Genomic DNA, 20,643 nt, shown 5'->3' with positions numbered 1-20,643 from the left:
AGAAAAAAAATCACAGAAGAACCCTTCCTCAGAGCTACTGTGTTTTTCTAGGGCATCTTTTTTTCAAAGTACTAAAAGCCCTGAGACAGTATGAGGCATAACTCAGTTACTGTAACTTTAAGAGATTGCAGCGTGAGCCTTTAATTGCTTCTTGTGTTTTGTCCTGGTTTGGTTTTGCTGAAAGGGATGTATCACAGGGAGTGGAAGAGAATTCACTGCTTTTTGAAAAAGATGAGGCCCTGACATTCACAGACTTGGCTGGCAAAGAAGCTGCACAAAACCAAGAGGGTGGAGACGTGTCCTTTCAGGGGCAGTTTGGAGGGTTTATCTTCTCTTCTTGCACTGGGGAGCTTTTGGGGCCGTTCAAACAGCACTGCGGTAATGCAGCTTCCTGTGGCCTGGCCAGGTGACGTCCCCAGCAGACAGCTGCCATCCAGCCCCACCACCACAAGTGACCCTCAAAGAACACATGGACGTGGTTATTGTTCCCCCTGCCCAGCTGGAACACTGACTTCCCTTTTCCTCTCGAACTTGCAATGAATAGATCATATAGCTAGATGGATAATAAGCAGATTGTCTGGGTTGGAGTAAATCTCTTGCCAGAGGGGGACCAAGACATTCATCGCTCTTCCTTCCTGGCCCTGAGTGACCACTCGCCCTGCCCCACGGACAGCTGTGCTCACAGCCTCTGGCAGAAGCTCTGGTTGGAGCTCAGTGGAGCCCTTCCACATGCACCTCCTCTTCCCTGGTCCTGACCCCCAAGGCTGGCTGAAATTAAACAGGAAGGTGAAGCCCAGACCTTCATTTCTCATAACTTTTAGTCTTTTAGTTCCGGTCTCAAAGGGGAAAAGAGGGAAGGCGAGCACAGGGCCACGCTTTGCAGGCATGTGTTACAGCTTAAACCTTGTCTGTAGTGTCAGGAGACAGCCCTGTTGTTTCCAGGGCTGTGTCCCCAGTCACTCAGCAAAGGGGAGGAACAGCAGACTATGGCACTTCAAAGCCCCTTCCAGGGTCTGCTCTTTCACAGCAGCTGGAGCTGCTCCCTTTCCTGAACCCCCTTCTGCCACCATTGTAGAGGACTCCCAAAGCAACTGTAAGCTGACAAGAAACAACAAAAAGAGCACTCCAGCGCTGTAAAAGGCATTTGCTTTGAACAAGGGCAGTATGGCAGCAGGAGCTCAGCTGAGACTGCTCTTCCTGCTCTTCCAGCCATGGATAGCCGTGGACACTGGGCAGCAGGCTGACTTTTGACTGCTGCAGATAAACATTGAACTGCTGAGTTTTTTCCTGCTCAGCCCACTAAAGCAGAATCTGGGAGTGAAGCGTTAAAGGTCTCCCTTAAAAATCAAATTATGCAGCTCAGGAATTTCTGAGTGTTGTTTTGAAACATACTTGAAGTTTTGCCCCGGTGTTTCTGGCTTTTTGTTCAGGAACATGACTTTGTGTATGTGAGATTTTCTGCATAACTTTAACAGTCAGAGGACATCCAGTGGTGGTACTGTGTCTTCTCTGATTTACGTTTTTTAATGCAGCATGACAAGTGTGGTGCACATGTAAATTTGCAAGAATTCTACACAAATCTCCAGCTTTATTCAAAGCTGAACTGAATCTATCACAATACAGTAAAATTATATTCTTTCTGGATTGGACCTTAGTGTAAAAATTATATGTATATATAGTAACCTGCAACCCACAAGCCTGGAGAATAATGAATAACACCCAAGAGTTTTAATTTTAAAGTATTTGTTGTATCTCTCTGACCTTAAAATTGGGGAATCCCTGGCAAAGCTGGAATATAGGCAGTCCTCTAAAATGTCCCAGAGTTAATAGATAAAAGCAAAAAAATAATGCAATAAGTGCTGCTGTTTTATTCCATCTGTTTCATTTGAGTTGGCTTGAAACTGACCCAGTATTAATTCTGGAAATCCAAAATGCCCCCATCAGCATAGATATGAGTCAAAGAGAGGTCAGCAAGCAGACAGCATGAGAATTACTGACCTACATAACACTGGTTTAAAGTGCCTATTTGTTGCCCAACTTGGAGTGCCTTCCTAGTGACTTGTAATGGTCAAAGTGGGTGAGTGAGGCTTTTCTGAAAACTGGAGAGTTCAGTGGGTCTCAGAGTTGTGTTTCAAAATACCTAATCCATCAGTTTCTCTCTAGGAGCTGCTAATAGGGCATGGAAAGTAAGACATTTCAACTTCGGGGTGAATTTCTGTGTTGATTATTCCCATATACAGCCTGCAGGAGGCATTCCACAGTCATTTTTAAAGTGTCTTTAAAAAATTCTTGGAGTTCTTATTCTTGGAAAGCCGTCTCTGTCCTCCTTGAACCTTCACAGTAACTCAGAATGTGGCATTTTGAATATTAAATCCTACGGTAGCTCATAAAATTTGGTTTATTTGATGTTACAGACTGATATGTTTGCTTTCAGCAAAACATAAAGCACCAAGAAGATAGCCCTTAGAGATTTCATTTTTCACAGCCATGCTGGATGCAACCCTTAGTTTGATTCATGCCTGTTCACCACAGAGACTGAATAGAAGCCAAGGATTTTGTGCTTCTGATTTCCTTTTAACATAACTATTTCTTAACTCAGCTTCCCTGCTGATGCTTTCCAGACAAGATTTGCAAGACTTGCTCAGAAAAAGGCAGTTGCCAGTTACCAGTCATCCAGCCTATCCCTTTCATGTTTTTCACTGAGAGAAGTAATCTTTAAAATATGCCATCAGATTTCATTCCAGAGAAGTCCAGGAGGAAAGAGAATGCACCCTGTGGAGTCTGAACCTGCTCTCCATCCCTTCAGCAGGCTGGAGCCCTCTCCTGTGCACGTTCCCTTTTGTGCAAGGGGTTAGAGGACAGAGGCCACGGCGTGGATCGAAGGGCGCAGGGTAGACGGGTTTTCCCCTGTATCTCTCTGTACCTCTCTCTCAAACATTCTTAGGACCTATTTTCTCTTACAACTCTAAAAAAAGAAGGTTCTGAAGATGTACCATAATTCAGACTTTCAGCTGTTGCAAAAGCTTATGAGAAAAACTTCTGATGCTTGGAAGGAGTGAATTTACACCACTCTTCCCCCCATCCATATGCTTACTACTGCAGAAGCAAAGGTTAATCAGTACTTTTGGCTTCTCAGATATCACATGTTGGAGCATTTACTTTTAAAATAGAAGTATAAAAAAAAGAAATTTTCCTCCTACTCTTGGACTTTTCCTAGGTTTTGATTAGCTAGCAGAGGACAGCTTTTGTTTTTGTTAATGGTGTGGATGTCTGGCTTTGTTGGGTGTTTCAGTTTTGGCTTCCATTTTGCATCAAGAACAAAAACAAAAACCGAAGGAGGAGGATTTACAGTAATAATAATAATGTTAATACATCTCCTTAGCCTTCATCTGTATCCTACCTAAAAGTGATTAAGGTGCTCTGACTATATAAATTATTAATAATGATATAATGAATTTTATATCCTTGTCGACAAATGTTTCCACAATGTGGGTGGAAACTACTCTTCTGGTTAGACACATGTTGGATTGCTTGCAATGTTAATGTTGGAGTCCAAGGAATGCAATAAGGGCAAGGAAGGAGACAAATAATACAATGTTTATTTTCATTTGTCTCTAAGGAAGTCCCAAAACCCATGAAAATGGGGGGTTTTATGTTTTCTTAAAAACACATTTATATTGCCCACAAAAACACAACTTCAAAATAACCAAATTCAAGTTACTTGCATTAGAAAAGTTCATTTTAATTAGGCCAGTTACATACCTTTTAACATTACCAGTGTCAGACTATGATAATGCTGTGCAATCCATAACTCACACACCTGAGAAATGCTGCCTTTCCTAGTGGAAATGGATTAAAAACTTGTTCCCTTACTGTAGGATGCACAGCATGTTGGATGAGCCACATTGTGTGCTCATCTCTAGAGAGTTTAGTGTAAAACAACTCCAGATTTTGCTTGGTGATCTCAGAGCTGGCTGAATAATTCCAGCCTTCCACAGCTCCAAATGCTGACATGCAGGGAGATGAAGCTTTTGGATATTAAAATCCTGCTCTGCGATACTGAAGGAGATTAGTTTTTGGATTCCATTCATTGACACAAAGGCCAGTGCTGAATGGAGGTGATATTTATTGTCTATGAACCCCCTGAGTAAGCTGAAATCATTTTAGGCATGTACTCTCATACATGTATTCTCTCACATTTAGCCAACTCCCCACAATGCTGTGAGCCAAGAACAGACAACTTTCAGGGACTTGGCTTGAAAAGATGTGTGCATGTAACACCCTCTGTCACATTTTACCAGGGGCTGCAATCAAGCAGTTTTTATACTTGGATTGTCTAGACACCGTGACAGTGGGAGGGGACAAGAGAGAGAAAAAGCCCATTTTGTCAGTCATTCACTTTGCATCAAATTCTCCTTCCCTGTGTGCTGCCATTGCCAGTGAAAAGATAAAGCAAGCAAAAATCAAGACATTCATAATTCACCGGTTCTCTATACATATAATTTCCCAGTAATACAAACCCAAACCATTTTTTAAAACCACTAGTACAAATGTATACCATCCCCTTGTTTATTCACTTTCTCCAGACTAAATACTTGTAGCATTTTTTCTTTTTGCAGCTGATTTATCATTTCAACTTTTTCCTTATCAGTGTGTAAATGAATTATGTAGGGTTGTCTTGTCAGCAGTTGTAAATTTATACGTGAAATATTCCCGGATTTCAGTGGGGATTTTTTTTTCTCTGCTCAGCTGAACGTTTGTGAATGAGCATCAAGAAAACCACTTTCCCTCCCACTGGTCTCACAGATTTCATGTTTCTTATCTCTTTTTTTCTTTAATTTTTTTCTCTACTTTCTTCATGAAAGCACATGCGAAAAAATAAGAGGAGAAACAGAGCTGGGAGAGGAAAGGGAGGAGGTGATAGAGTTTCACAGGGATGTAAGCCTGCAAGCCAACAAAAAGGCAGTGAAATTCTTCTTTATACAGCAAATCCTGCATATCACTTAGTTGCTTTGAGGTGAATAAGCCCATGTGGCAGCTTTTAAGCAGGCTGATTTAATGGCTTACTCTCCCCTGCTCAGGTGGTCAGCACCTCTCCGCCCTTTGTGTTGATTTCTGGGATTTCTCTGGTGGCATCTCCCACCCAGAGTTTGCTCACTGCCCACATTTTGCTCTCTGCACATCACAGCCACGCTTTCCCAGAGGTGTAGCAGGGTCCAAGCAGTGAGTCCCAGACTCATCCCTCCCGCCCAAAGCCTTCTGGGCTCTGCAGGGAGATGAGCCATCCCCACACAGGGCTCTTGCCTTCCCTGAGCTCCAGCTTCACTCCCTGGCAGTGCTCACAGAGGCTCTGAGAGGAGCCAGGAAACCCTCAGATCTGAGTGACATCTCCAGACAAAGGAAAACCCTCAGATCTGAGTGACATCTCCAGACAAAGGAAAACCCTCAGTTCTGGGTGACATCTCCAGACAAAGGCTCTCCAGAGCCAGACCATCCTGCTGTTGAAATGGTAAAAGCAGTAGTTGTGGTTCCACAAGCAGTTTTTCACAGCTGATATGAAGCTGGCCAGGGCACCTCTGCACCTCTTGCACCTCTCCAGAGCAGCCCCCTCACCACAAGGGGTGGCTCACCTGGTGTCACTGCTGGTCCTGGGGATGCACAGCACTCTGCACCTCCAGCTCCAGCCCAGCTCCCAGGGCGAGCAGAGGCAGGAGCTCACATGGCTGCTGCAGCAGTGACAGCAGCAGTGTGTTTTGCAGCCTCCACGCTTGCAAACCCCTTTCCCTCAATGAGTTGTTGCTTTAGTTTCTTGAGGGATCCCAGCTGATGCCACCCATGCAGCAAGTGAAGGGTCAGGAGTCCATTTTTCTGTTCTCCCCAAAAGACTTGAACATTTTGGTGAGGGAGCCCTGCTGAGTGGATGTGGTGTCTTGAAGGGAATAAAGAATTGAAAAAGGGGCAGTTTTAAGTCAGGCTAAGAGCAAGAGAGCGTAGACCCATGCTAACTGCAGGCAATACAACTCCAGGAAATAAATAAAGATAAAATTACAGCAAAACAGAATCATTTAAGTTGAAAAAGACCTCTGAGATCATAGCATCCAGCCTTTGACTGATCACCACCTTGTCAGCTAGGCCATGGCACTGAGGGCTGTGTGATGTCCTCCACTCAATCTGGCTGGGTCTGAGCCTGTGTGTGCCTTGTGACTGCGCTCACATGAGCTGTTCCATAACCTTCCTGGGCACCAAGGGCACACTGACAGGCCTTATTCTCCCAGATCCTCCTTCTAGTCCATCTTGTGGATGGGGGTCACATTGGGCAGAGAAAATGATGCTTGTTTTTCTGAACTGACTTGTAGAATAACTGGAAGTGTCTGCAAACCCTTCAACAGACGTGTTTTTCTCTTTAATTAGGCAGGTGAGATGTGGGAAGCAGGTATCCAGACTGTGAACTGTCACAGAAAATCAGGGAGCTGCTGCATGATTTTTCAAGCATTAACACTGGTGAAACATTTTTTTTCTGAATCCCATGAGTTTGTCAAAACCAATTTCCTGTGTTGATGTTGGGGTAAAGCATAGAAAATAGCCAGCCTAGCAGCTACAGAAAAATTACAAAATTTTTAAAAGCATAGACTTTTTATTTACACAAAGTAGCAGATATTGGTCTGAAATGTGACAAGAAATGTGGAGCAAAAATAAAAATAGTACTTCAGTATTTTTTTTCCATTCTCTGCATTTTCTCCCTGTCTATTTATATATTCTGAAAAAAGTATGTCTATTAAGCAGTTTTTTTAGGGTTTTTTCTGCCACTTCTCTTCCAACGCCACTGTTCAGAGTATGTTTGTGTGCCAGGTTGTGTCTAAGAGTCCCTGTACTGGTTCAGATCATGGAGGCATCCAGACAAGTGTCTGACTGCCCAGGTTCATCCCACCCAACACCAGAAACTCGGGTTTTGTGTCTAGGTTCAACCTGGGCCAATAGGAAAGACTTCAGTAACACCACCACATGGATTAGAGAAAGTTAGAGCTGCAGATGAAAGGCAACACCAGGTAACAGGACTAACCTTGCAGGACTGCTTCTGAGCTGTGGTGAATCACCCTCTGTCTCCCTCCATGCAGAGAGAGGCTAAAATAAACTCTCTAAAATAAAGGGAGTTCAACCCAGGCTGGTAGTGCCCCATGAGGGTGCTGAGCAAGAGGTTACAAGAAAAAAACTTGGAGCAACCTTTTTGAAGCTGTAATTTTTGAAACCCTCTCAGTTCCATGCTGTGTAGAAACTGTACTTGGAGCTGCTCTGCATCTGACGTGTTCATTCTTCTGGGACTTTCTCTAGTTTCTTAACACGTGCACCTTTGCCAGCCCCACCTTCTGTCACCAGTGGTTTTAGCCTTCAATTTGGTACTGCTTGAAAAGGAGCTTCCTTTTAAGGAGCTTCCTTTTTTTTTTTTTTTTTTTTTTTGTCAGCTGTGCCCTCTGTTATCTCCCTCCTACTCTCCTGCTGTAATAATTCTTAATTCTTGGCTCACTGTGGCTGCTTTTCTGCCTGCCATGCAGAGGTCCAGCAATGGCAGAAGGGTTTTGTCTTTAGGTGAAGCCCACTCCTGTGTAGTTGGCAAGGTCAAATATGAACCACAAGCTAAGTGCCTGATTCTGTGTTCTGAGGGCAGTCTTGAACACCACCAGCTGCACTGTTTTGGCCGAGTCCTTTGCCTGCCAGTTGCATCTCCTGGCAAAGGGTGAGCAAGATGTGTTTCATCCTCTTGGTCCCTCCATGCAAAATGTCACCAGTCAGGGCTGGACAAAGATCTGCCACTACCCTAAGAGCAGGCAGGACCCCCTTCCTCAGGCCTTGGGGAAGATTTTGTGTGAGCTTTTTCCAACAGGTTGCTGTTTATATTCAAACCACTGCAGGTTTTTTTCCAAAGTAATCAACTTTTGAGCAGTGAACTTAATTGAAGCCTCATCATATGTGTGTTTGGAGGACATCTGGTGAGCATCAACATATGAGCACCTATGCTTTCCTTCCTCTCCTAGGATTTTAGATAATGGGCTGTGTGCAATGTAAGGACAAAGAAGCAACAAAACTGACTGACGAGAGGGATGGCAGTTTAACTCAAAGCTCAGGCTACCGCTATGGGACAGATCCTACTCCTCAGCACTATCCTAGCTTTGGTGTGACTTCAATCCCAAACTACAACAACTTCCATGCCACAGGAGGCCAAGGACTGACTGTGTTTGGTGGAGTCAACTCCTCCTCTCATACAGGGACGCTGCGTACAAGAGGAGGAACAGGTGAGCTTGAACATCTTATTTTAGTGCTCCTAGTGTCAATCATGTGTCTACAGCAGAGGCCTGACTGTCTCAGCATGTTGCTTTTAGCAAGAGTTATTTCATGAAACAGTCTGAAGAATTGAAGTAGGGTGGAGCTGGGTCCTTTGCTAATTTGCAGGTTCACTTGGGGCTGAGAAATTATGTGTACATGCCAAATTTGGCTAACTGCCTCATCCCTCTACCAGGGAGTGTAAAGTGTGGGCTGAGCCACCTCAAGTAGTTAAATACTTGGCACGGCTACGTCTAAACTGTCTCTTCAACCCCCTTTGCCTGCTTGGGATCCTGTGAGTGTACAGAGTGGAGGAGGTGGAGTGCCCACTGGCTGCCTAAGACCAGAGAGATGAGAGTCGTTCAGAAAGTTGGAGGGCTCAGTTTGGTTTGCTCCTCAGCAACTGGAGCAGCTTACCTGTGGCTTATCCACATCATCTCTTGAAGTTCCTTTCCCTCCTGTCTTTTGTGATGGAGTATAACCCACTTATCTTTTTCCTTAGGTGTAACTCTTTTTGTGGCGCTTTATGATTATGAAGCAAGAACAGAAGATGACTTGAGTTTTCATAAAGGAGAAAAATTCCAGATACTTAACAGCTCGTAAGTTTTAGGCTTGGGAATCTACTTTTTAATAGTTTCAAACTGACAATGTTTACAATAATGTTTGCTTATGTTATTAGTAAAATCTGATGTTGGATATTCAAGTATGGAGGGGATTTACTCTACGCTTACTTACTCGTCCTTGCATTTAGTGCACTTTTGCAGAGTGCTCTATTGTTGGGGAAAAAACACTTCAACCACAGGCAGCTTTACTTTTCAAAAACTGTTAGATTGTGTGATTTACTGCTTACATTTTACAGTAACCCCACATTCAGAACTGAGACTACCAGCTCTGTACTTTATCAGTAGCTACAGAGGTCCTTCAAGGCATGTACTAACAGTTTTTCCAATCTGCTGCAAGTATCCCTACACAGAAATGAGCTAAAAGCTGATTCACGAAAGATTCGTTATCCAGATGTATGTGCCAAGTTTAAAAGCGTTTTTGTCCTTTTAAAGGTAGGTGATACAGTCAGAACTTCCTAGGTTCTGCTGCATCTGACATGAAAGCCACATTTCCATCCTGGAAATCATCAACTTAAAATTAATTTTATCAACTGCCCATAGAAAAAAAAAATCCCTTAGCGGTTTAAAAATAACTTCTAAAACTCACTGTGCTACTGACCTATATCTGAACATCTTGCAGTTCTTGGCTAAGAGCATAAAGTGGCAGGCTCTGTGTTATGTTCACTACTGCTATCACGTGGAGCTAAAAATGGGTTAACAACCAAGTATGTCCCTTTCTAAAGGCTTTGTGATATCGGTCTTCTCATTTTTTCTTATAATATGTGACAATGAGGTGAATTCACCCCTGGTGCAACTCCTGTCAATTTTAATATAGCAACTGCAGGGTTGGAATTGGCTTAATGTGCATTGAAGTTTTTAAAAAATCAGGTAATTCTGTGGAATATTTCATGAAGCCAACGAGCTTTGATGTAGATGAAAGCACAGAAACTTCAGTTACGATTTGTAGAGCGAGCAGCAGTTTAAAACCTTTCTGCTTCTAAATTAGGGGTTGGAAACAAACCCTTTTTAAACCTATGATACATTTTTATTCACATTGCCTTGTGCTTCCTAACCTTGCACAAACTATGCCATAACTTGAAATAAGAATTTCCACACAATTTAAATACCTTGGACATGACAGTTGATGGAATCTGGTGGTGCCCACCAGGACTTACAGAGCTGTCATCCTTGGAGTTGGTGAGACAGAGAGATTCCCCTTCATGTCGGTGGCTGCAGTACATGCATTTTGATGCAGGTAATTACTGCCTGGAAGAAGGGTTTCTAAGCAAGGAAGAAAGACCAGGCATTCATTTATCTTCCTGTAGGATCATAGAAGCTCAGTTCCCCTTGTAGTTAGGTGTATTTGCTTATAAACATGGCCATAACCACACCCCTGGAGTAGGGACAGCCAGACTGGGAATCTCCAGAAAGCTGCTCTTCTGTAAGAATGCTTCCTCTCTTCACTTACATCAGAAATTACCTGAAATAAGCCCATTTTTAAGCACCTGCCAATGCTGCTTGCCAATATGTGCAAAAAAGTAAGTTTGTCTGGATTTTTGGAGGGGTTTGGATTTGGATTTTGCTCTAGCTTTCAACAACCGAAATTTGATTTGTGCTTTGGAGTAAACATTCAGCGCAACACCTGAAATGTATCCCTGTGCTTTGAACCCAGAAATCTTGCTAAAGGCAGTCTGGGTGAAAGAGATACCTACAGAGTGGTTCAGAGCAGAGCCTGACTTTGGGGCTTCGAAACACTGGGCCATCCCCAGCATTCCCACCACCACACCCTGTCTGGCCCCCTTGACTAGCTGCCTCCTACCTCAGCTGCAGGTCTGAAATTAAGAGCTGTGAAAAAAGCCTGCATTCCTCCTCCTTTCTGGCAGTGCTTTGAGAGATTTAAGCTTCTCTGTCAAAGCAGAGGGGGTTGTTCCTGCCGTTGGGATCATCCACAGGAGTGCTTTTTTCCTCCCTAGATACGACAAAATACCTCCATCTAGTGGACTCTGCACAGTAGGAAGGGGAGATGGAATGGTACGATTCATCAAGCTCAGTGTGGCACAATGCCTCAGAAATATTCTACAGCAGCATATGGGGGAAGGGTTAGCACTTGACTGGCAATGCTAGAGACACAAACAAAAAGGGCCATTTGCCTGATATACTAATGCACACAGGGTGTATTAAAACAGTGTCAACTGCCAGCCTCTGCAAAAGCTATTTGCACTTCATGTTTCTTGAACTGTAAAATTGGAAGTGTCTCCTTTTTGACTAATCACAGCTGTTTCCTACTTGTTTTCCACAGAGTCCGTGCTCCTTTAAACTGTTAAATAAAGTGAAGTTGAAAATTTAAAGAATTCACCTTGACACAACCTTTCTTTCCAGTGATAGCTTAGACAGTGTGTTTTCTGTAATTGCCTGCTTCCAGAAGAGACTGAATTCTCCAGTCACATTTGATAATAGTGTTTCATTTAGTGAACAACTCTCTGGTTTACAGAGAGGGGAACTGAGAAAGAGTTTCTAAGCAATCCAGAAATAGAAAAGAGAATGCTTATTAGTAGTGGTAGGAGTTAAACAGGGGTGAATCTGGTGCTGAGCACGAAATAGAAATTGCTAAATCCCAAACCATCGCATCCTGCAAAAAGCTGGGAAATAAACTTCTCTTAAAGCTGCACAGACTGCAGCAATGTGCATTTTCTGAAAGGCAGTACCATGTCCCAGTGTCTGCACCACTGTAAGACAAAAATTCATGCTAAGCCTACAGAATGCTGCATTAAGATGGTCCTGCATGAACCTCTTCACATTTAAATGTTGTAGAAGAAGAGCTTTTTGCAAGTATTTGAAAATGCAGCCTAGTCCTGTGCTACCTCCTCTCGGTGGCCAGCAGAGGGAATCTAGACAATGAAGTGTGCTCCTTAAAGGCCGTCTAAAATGCCCTGTTGATAGATGGCTTTTTGATATCTTAGGGTTTCAGATTAATTGTGCTCATAGAAGTTTAAAATTAGCAGTGAATGTGACACTGTGTTGTGGCTTAACCTCAGAGAACAACTCAGCCCCACACAGCCACTCATTCACTTCTCCCGTGGTAGGATCGGGGAGAGAATCAGAAGGGTAAAAGTGGGTTGAGATAAAGACGGTTTAAAAGATAAAGCAAAAGTCATGCACAGAAGCCAAGCAAAACAAGGAATTCATTCATGGCTTCCCATAGGCAGGCAGGTGTTCAGCCATCCCCAGGAAAGCAGGCTTCCATCATGCCTAACCATGCCTGGGGAAGGTAAACGCCATCACTCCAAACATTCCCCCCTTGTCCTTCTTCTCGCCCAGCTTTACACGCTGAGCCTGCTGCCATATGTTATGGAATACCCCTGTGGTCAGCTGGAGTCAGCTGTCCCAGCTGTGTCCCCTCACACAGATCCCTGCACGCCCCCACCCCCTCTCTGCTCGGGTGGGAGGCTGGAAAGGCCTTGACACTGTGGGAATGCTGCTCGGCAGTAATGAAAACATCCCCCTGTTATCAGCTATCGGCACTGCGTCCAGCACAAGTCCAAAACACGGCCCCATTCCAGCTACTTTGAGGAAAATTAACTCGTTCCCAGCCAAAATCAGAACACAGCATTCAATCTGGCAATTTTCCTGTCAGCTTTTTCAAGGGTCTGTGTTAGAATAATTGCTATGGATACAGTTTTCAATATTCTAGTCCAAACTTGATTACACTGGGCTGTTCTGCCTCTTCATGCCATTCTGCTGCATCTGAAAGACTACAGCACTAATCCCTGCTGCAATAATTCTGGATGTAAAGAAACATGTGCATTATTTGGGTTTAGGTGCTCTCTCGGAAGCACGCCGGTGATAAAGAGATGATTGCTGTGATTCTTACGGCCACGCGGTTTTGGCTGCTGTTGGCAAAGTCACATCATTGTCTGCACAGCTCTGTCCTGCTCTCACTTCTCCTCCTCACCTCTGTTTCCACAGGGAAGGAGACTGGTGGGAGGCCCGTTCCTTGACAACAGGAGAAACTGGTTACATTCCCAGTAATTATGTGGCTCCAGTCGATTCCATCCAAGCAGAGGAGTATGTTTTCTTTTTCTGTTCTAAAGACCCATTAGTGCAGTATTAGAAGGAGGTGTGAGGAGTTGGTTTTGATTGATTGCAGCGATTTTTCAAATGACTTACGTTATATTTATTTCAGTTCTTACCTGCACTGATAAATAATTAGGTAATTAGTAACAAAAGAAGCACGAGCTCAGTGCTTTTTCAATGTCAAAACAAAGGAAGAAAAACCTAAAGGAACACAGGTCTGCTTTCTTTTTTCAACTGTCAGCTAATTTCAAGCTTTAACCAAAAGGTGTCCTTGCTTTTCCTGAACCAACTTGTAAAAATATTTTGAGTCAATCAGTGTGCAAACTGTCCATTAAAGAGGGTACATTGTACCAACAAAGACAAATCCTGGGATAGGTAGGATGCCCACAATGCATACACAAAGCTGCCTAACGAGGGCCCATCTATGCAATGAAAAGGAGTGATGTGTGTATTCACATTATTTCCAGTATAAAAGATACAGTGGAGGAGCTTATAGAGCTGAGCAGGTACTACTGGAGTCTGTACTCCAGGTTGTCCTTGGTTGATTGGGAAAGAACACAAAAATGTTGTTGCAGGAAGGAAAAAAGGCTGTAAAAGCCTCTCAAAGTCTCATATAGAATCTCATCGAGGTTGATTCTCATCCTTCTACTGAGATTTTATAGCTGTGCTGCAACAAAAATATTGAGTACTATAAATCACTATGTAAGTAAAATATTTATAGCAACATCTGTACAAAGACTGCTCTTTGGCAGCGACAAGTTTTTTGCCCTTTTGCCTGTGTATACCCTCCACCCACCACATCTTGGCCTCTGTTTGTCCAAGTCTGGCCTTTGGTAGAGGACACCAAACATTCTCAGCACCTGCTGATTACAGGCTCAATGCAAAGAGCTACTGCCCAGCACAGGGAACATCTACTACAGGGTTTGTCACGTTGGCTTTCCAGCATGACAAAAGAGACACAGTGTGACAAAAATGGTCAGCTGTATCCCAGTAAGCACAGTTTCCACACAAAATCCTCTCCTTGTCTGGGCTTTGTGACACTATTTTGTCTCACTGTTTCTGGTATTTCCCTAAGGTGGTACTTTGGCAAGCTTGGCCGGAAGGATGCCGAGAGGCAGCTGCTGTCGTTTGGAAACCCCAGAGGTACCTTCTTGATCCGGGAAAGCGAAACTACCAAAGGTAGGGTGGGCATTCTGACTGGGAATGAGAAGATAATACGGGAAAAAATGTGCTGAGTGTGTGAAATCCTGTTTTCACACACAGGTATAAAGGCAGAGATTAAGTATCATTTTTGCATGTATTTGTGTTAGGGAATTGGATGTCTGGATATCCTAGGTCTTAGGGTGAGTGCTCAAAGTAGAGAACAACCAAAGTACAACTCACACTCAACCCATGGGATCTGCAGTGCAAGCCACATGGTGTGATCCTTTGAAATGCTGGAGCCTTGGGGGAAACGAAAAAAAGGAGAAAAAAAATTATGCAGCAGTTTTAAATTCACATATTAACAGGGAAAAGACTTGAATATACTCCTAATTAATATATTCATAAAGTATTCAACTGTATCCATTCTGCTGAAGTCAAGTGGAAGGGTGTATTCTCCTCCTTCCCTTTAAAAATATTGGAGGAGTTCCAGTTTTCTTGGCGGGTGCTATTTTTGCTTTTACGTTTTGCTCACAAGGCCTGTCAACATCTTCTTCAAAAGCTTCACATGTATGAAAAGATCTTTCTAATTCATACAACTATTGAGCAGAAAACTTGCAACTAACTAAAAACAAACCTGGCCATTTCTCAATTAACCAACAATCCAAAACAAAAGCTGTGGGAGGCATAAGTCACTAGAATTAATTCCATACAAGTTCTGTAGGCTAATGATGGTTCACATAATTAAAGCACCGACTTGTCAGTGCTTTGATCAGAGCACACTATCAGCTAGGCTGAGCATGCAAAATGTCATGGCTAGCGAAGGAGTTTAAAGAAGGGAAGCAGTATTTGCACTCCTCTCTCCCTGACCTATCTTCAGAAGCTGCATTCAATCATCTGAAATTGTAAGCTTTGCATCATTGCCTCCTGAAGTCACTGGATTCTTCCTTTGCTGCCTCTAACTCTGAAAACTGTTTTTGATGCAAAATCTGAATAGAGTTGCTATTGTTCCAGGCAGACAGTTTCTTGTCACCCCACAGCTTCACCATGCTTCCCATAGCAGCGAGGCATTCTCACCAGGAGCAAGACAGGCTCAAACTTGCTCTTTTTCTGCAAATAGCCTCCACCTGTTTTTTTTCCACCAGCAGTTGCTCTGATGTGTGTGAGGAACAGGACTTCATCCCATTCTGTGCCAAGTTTAAAAACTCACTCATATATGCAGCCATGGATCCTAAAAACAACACAACACTGTTTCTCTAAACCACATTATCAGTTTAGTCTGGCCTCCCCAGGTTTTTTACAGTGATAGGGGATATGTTTTGCAGCGCTGTTTACTTAGCTAAGTCAGAGGTTTTTCTAATTTCTTGTGAGGCACAAATGCATTGGAAAAATGTAGAAATCCATCATGGATGGACTTCCAGCAGCAAGTTTAATTTCTCTGCATTCAAACTTAAGGCTGTCTACATCTTCAAGCAGAGTTTGCATCAAAGCTATAGGAAAAAACCAGACATGTATGTTTTATTGTAAATATGCCTATTTTCCCTTCTCATTCTTGTGGTGCTCAAGTATGTTGTTAAAAGAAAACAGAGAGCTTGTTGTTTAAGAGAGAGAAAAAATCAATTGGGTGGGCTCAAGTGGTGTGTTCTGCCATAAGTCTTCTCAAAATGCCCTATCCCAACTAGCCATTGTGGGCTTAAGGCAGCAATTGTTTTATGACCTAGAATTGTCCCTTCTGCTTTAAATAATAACAATAATAAAATTTATCAGAATCCTGTTAGAAGAATCATCATGGATGATTTCAGCATGAATTTAACTTCCCTTGATCAGGGTTGCCTTCTCTTCTTACTTTCAAAATAAATCATATGGAGCTGGCTTTTCATTTTTTCAATGCCAGACTACCCAGGTGCTTCATCAGCTCTTGTCTGTATAATCCTTCACCTGGTTTCAATCTCCGTCTTTCAAGACAGGTTTTAGTTGTTTGGCTTTTTTAAAAAAGTCATTAGCATGATATATGGTAATGTCGTATTTCTATCCCAAATTTTTATTATTTCTATCTCTTGCATTTAAATTTATCATCAGAGAATAATGAATAGTATAGATAAGCAACAGCCTAAATACATGAATAATGAAATATGTGTTGGTTCTTGTTTATGTCCAGGTTTGAGCTAAAGCTCCAGTCCTGCAACTTGATCTGAGGTCAGCGGGGGTCCACTGAGGGCCACCCACACAGCTCTGATTGCAGACCTGGAAGCACAGATTGTTTACATTTCCCTAAAGAATCTAAAACAGTGAGCAGATAGGCAGGGAGCGTGACTAAAGAAAATACAGCTGCTGCCAGTGGATCAAAACTCAAAAATGCCGACTGGTGGAGAAGACTGCCTGGAAAATTCTGAGAGGAGGCTGACAATGTACAGCCCAGAGTGGTGGTACAAAGCATGCACAAGATGTGCTTGCAAATCCCCAAAAAGCTTTGAACTCCTAGTTGAGACGAATGTACTGACTTGGGGAGAGCCTCTTCAGAAAACTGTCCTAAACAAACAGTATTTGTCTACACTTAGAAATCAGAATCACAGCAAGGTTGGAGTTGGAAGGGACATTTAAGATCATCTAGCACTAACCCCACCAAAATAAACACATGAAACTAAAATAAAATTTAAAAAAACCCATAAAACAATCCCTGACACTCCTTTAAGGGTGCCTCCCATTCAAATAAACCAGAATCATCTGTTTTAAGTGCCGGCTCTTTTCCTCCTATATAGGGGACAAACAACAGGGAATTTGAGAAGTCCTTGGAGTCAGGGTGGAGAGGTTTTGCTCACTGCATCTCCCTCAGGGGTGAGCCACCCACCAACTGTAACCTGTTGCTGGTTAATGTGGTCAAGGAGGCTTCTTCCTGAGGATACATCCAAGAAAGACAACTTACACTTGGACCACCTTTCATGTCATACAAAACTGTTTGCTGGTGGTTTTCCTTTTCTGCCCTTAGCTGACATGGTTACCAGTGAAAGCAAGAGAGGCTCCAGAAGGAGGGCCTTCCTGAGCTCTCTGCAGCTGACAGTTTCCCCTTCTCCTTTTAATGCCTAAATTCCCTTGAGTAAACCCAATATTTGTCTGAGCCATGAGAGAGAACTTGTTTTCTTTGCTGCCTTTGAAAAGGGCCATGTCTTTGCTCGGAAGCTGCATTACTCTGTAAAAAAGTGGCTTTGCTTTTGACGCTGTAGAGAACCAACCCGTGTGTCACTGGATGTAGAACAGGACTGTCCTCCAGAGCGAGACACCTGAACGTGCAGGTCCCCACGGAGGTGCCTGAGCTGTTTCTGCCGTCAGCAGGGAGCTGAGGCTCTGTTCAGCTGCCCGTGACTGCAGACACCGAGTGCTGGCATTACAGTGGCCACAACCCTCATGGAAACTGGGCTGGCATTCAGCTGCCCTCAGAGCACCAGGGGCTTATGCTTGGGCACAGAAATCAACCCCCCAGCCCACCTGCAGACTGCCACCACTGCACCTGAAACTAAATCCAGCCCGTCGACTGAGGTTCCTTGACATGGCCCTGAGCATCCAGAGCCACTCCAGTTGCCCGCAGGGCATCCACATGGCTGGAAAAATGTGACAGCCTGTGGGAAACCTGCCAAGCAGCATGTCCTGAGGCATCTCACATGGCACTTAATCCCTGTGCTAGGGCATCTGAATCCCACTAGTAAGCTCTAAAGCCCCACATGGATTTGGGAAGTGAAATGTGAAGTTCTTGCAGATCTACTGGCTCTCAGTCTTGGTGTAGTATTACCTTCCAAAGACTGTGGTGTACAAAATATGCTCATTTGGTTGTTTATAAAGAAGTTTGGGATCCATCCAGGTAACAGCACTAGCTACATATAAAGTCATTATCTCCAGAGCTTCCTGTGGAAATCTTGATATTTACCACCCACTGGCATTTACATAAAGGACAGTATTTGCAGTGTAACCTGACACTTAGAATAGGAAAAGTCAATTTAACAGCCTGGAGCAGCAAATGTTAAAGTGTGAGTTTTCATTTACACAGAAGTTCCGGTATCTTTCTAGAACTTTGTGAAAGGGACATGGTGTCAACATCCCAGGATTTCTCTGACACTTACCTCATTGTGTTAGATTAATTTGTTCTTTTTCAGGATACAGTGAGCTTTTTGGAAGCAATTTCTCTTTCACTTTGAAGCAACTGACCAGGAAACCAAAATCTTTGTGACTAAAAGCTAATTGCAATTTTTTATTTCTCCTTTGCTTGGAACAGGTGCCTATTCCCTGTCTATTCGAGACTGGGATGATATGAAAGGAGATCATGTCAAACATTATAAGATTCGTAAACTTGACAATGGTGGATATTATATCACAACTCGGGCACAATTTGAAACTCTTCAGCAGCTGGTTCAGCATTACTCAGGTAATTTTTCAGATACTACATGGCACTCTGAAGTATTTTAAAACAAAAGTGTTTGCTGCTGAGCTGATGTATGTGTAAGATGCCCTAAAGAGTCATTTGATCTATGACTCCAGCTTGTTGTAATGCATCTTCTGTTATCCCTTTCCCATTAGAGTTATAAATGTCTTTGAGTGCTGTTCACGGGATACAGCAGCAGAGCTTTTAAAACCTAACACTTCCTTGTGCTAAAGGTTTTGTCAGCTCTCCCTTTTCTAAGCAAACAGAACTACCAAATTTGACTTGCACATCTCCAATCATGAACTCCCTGTGAATAAGCGAGTGCTAATATGTGCCATTTTGCAGCACACTGCTGCTAATGAAGCAAATAGGAATTGCATTGTGGAATTCAGTCACCTAAAACAATGGCCAAAAGGTCTGCATGTATTAGATACATTAAATATAAGTTTTCCCGCTGGAATTCTGTTCTATGTGGAAAGTATTAACATTTAAAGTAAGTTAAATAAATGAGGCAATATCTGTGTTTCTTTATGCACATTATTTGTGTCCACCCACCAAACTTTTTTTATTATTCCTGTGAATAAAATGTGGCAGGCACTATTCCACCCAAAAGTACATCCTGTTGTCACTGGCAATTGGTGTACAACAAATGCAATTTCAAAGCCCCCCAAAGCTCTGCATAGGACGACTGGTTCTTACACAGAAGATTGCTATGCTTCTCAGCATGGTCAGTTTTTTAGGCAGAAATTTGTATTTTGAATTATTTGCTCTTTGGGGTTTTTTTTCCCTTTTCTTTAGCTTTTCATAATATTATTAACAGATTACCCCAAATGCTTGCTGCTCAAAAACTTTTCATAATTTATACTTGGGAAATCAGCTTCTCTGCGGGGCATTTTTTCTGTATTCTTTGTATTCTGTCTGCTGCATTCTTATGCTATTCATACTAGACATCTGGCTGTCTTCTCCACCCAATTCCTGATGGGTGTGTGCTGCCAGGGAGAATTTCTAGTTGTTTCTGGTGACTCTACTTCAAGCTAAATGAGGTATAAAAGCTCACATATAAGGAAGATAATTTACAACCTCACTGTACCTCACAGTTGGTATGTGTTGGGTGGCATATTTTCCATGCACAGATGCAGAAACAAACAGACATGGAAGCAGCCACTTCTGTGCAACACAGAGGCATAATCAGTAGAAGCCAGGCAGGGTAGCTCTGGAGGCATGGTACTGCATATGTTAATGAAGGTTTGCTCTAGAAAGAATGTTAGACTTGTATGACACCTACAAAGACACCTTTTCACAGAGCAAAATATGGAAAATGCCTTTTCCCGGGCTACAAAATTCCACCAAATTTTCACGGCTGCGATTTTTCAGAAAAAGAAGTAATTAATCTTCTCCGTGTTTCTTTTACTCAGTTCAGAAACAATTCAGCTTGTAATTGACAGATTATTTTTAAAAAGCTGTACTGTACCGTAGTGAACCAGTCACTCAAGGGGTTATCTTAATGCAGCATTGTGGGAGGAGGGAAATCCTGAGCCTGCAAGAGAAACCAATGGCGGTCACCTTCCATTTCAGGCTGTGCAGAGACTAAAATATTTCCTGTTCTGTCTCAAATGAATATGTTTCAATGTTCAGTTCCTAATCTTCCAGGATGCTTTGTGGTATGCAACTAACAGCTGTTGTGAGTAGCATTGTTTTTATGCTTACTGTATTTGTTTCATGTCACACTTTTTTTTCTTTCCTCTCCTTTGCTGTTGGCTTCACTTCTGGCTCCATCAGAGAGAGCTGCAGGTCTTTGCTGCCGCTTAGTAGTCCCCTGTCATAAAGGAATGCCAAGGCTTACTGATCTGTCTGTCAAAACCAAAGATGTCTGGGAAATTCCACGAGAATCCCTACAGTTGATCAAGAGACTGGGAAATGGGCAGTTTGGGGAAGTATGGATGGGTATGGAGCAAAATAATTACTCTAAAATAGCTCGCTGTGTGGGGATTACAAGATGGAAGGTGAAAATGTAGGACATTGTGACCCGCAAGAAGAAAAATTAGTAAAGCTCAAACTGTTAGGAAAAATGTCTTTGGAATCATGTCTTTGACTTTGAAA

The 20,643-nt window shown here is 42.9% G+C and overlaps 1 protein-coding gene across 3 annotated transcripts in view; it reads left to right on the top strand.

The window, feature by feature from the left end:
- FYN (FYN proto-oncogene, Src family tyrosine kinase) overlaps positions 1–20,643 on the top strand; it is a 138,382-nt gene that overhangs the window by 88,984 nt on the left and 28,755 nt on the right. For 2 of the 3 annotated variants that reach the window (XM_084203509.1, XM_084203508.1), the window contains exons 4-8: positions 8,031–8,288; positions 8,819–8,915; positions 12,885–12,983; positions 14,068–14,171; positions 18,397–18,546. In XM_084203509.1, the coding sequence (XP_084059635.1) occupies positions 8,042–8,288; positions 8,819–8,915; positions 12,885–12,983; positions 14,068–14,171; positions 18,397–18,546 (697 nt within the window). In that variant the 5' untranslated portion in view covers positions 8,031–8,041. Of the gene's footprint in view, positions 1–8,030; positions 8,289–8,818; positions 8,916–12,884; positions 12,984–14,067; positions 14,172–18,396; positions 18,547–20,322; positions 20,488–20,643 lie in introns of all 3 variants that reach the window. The other variant, XM_084203507.1, reaches the window with a different exon arrangement.

Source organism: Fringilla coelebs (assembly GCF_963513975.1).
Source record: "Fringilla coelebs genome assembly, chromosome: 3".
In the NCBI taxonomy this organism is placed as follows: Eukaryota; Metazoa; Chordata; class Aves; order Passeriformes; family Fringillidae; genus Fringilla; species Fringilla coelebs.
The sequence above is the reverse complement of the archived record's forward strand: the minus strand, read 5'-3'. Positions and strand labels throughout refer to the sequence as shown.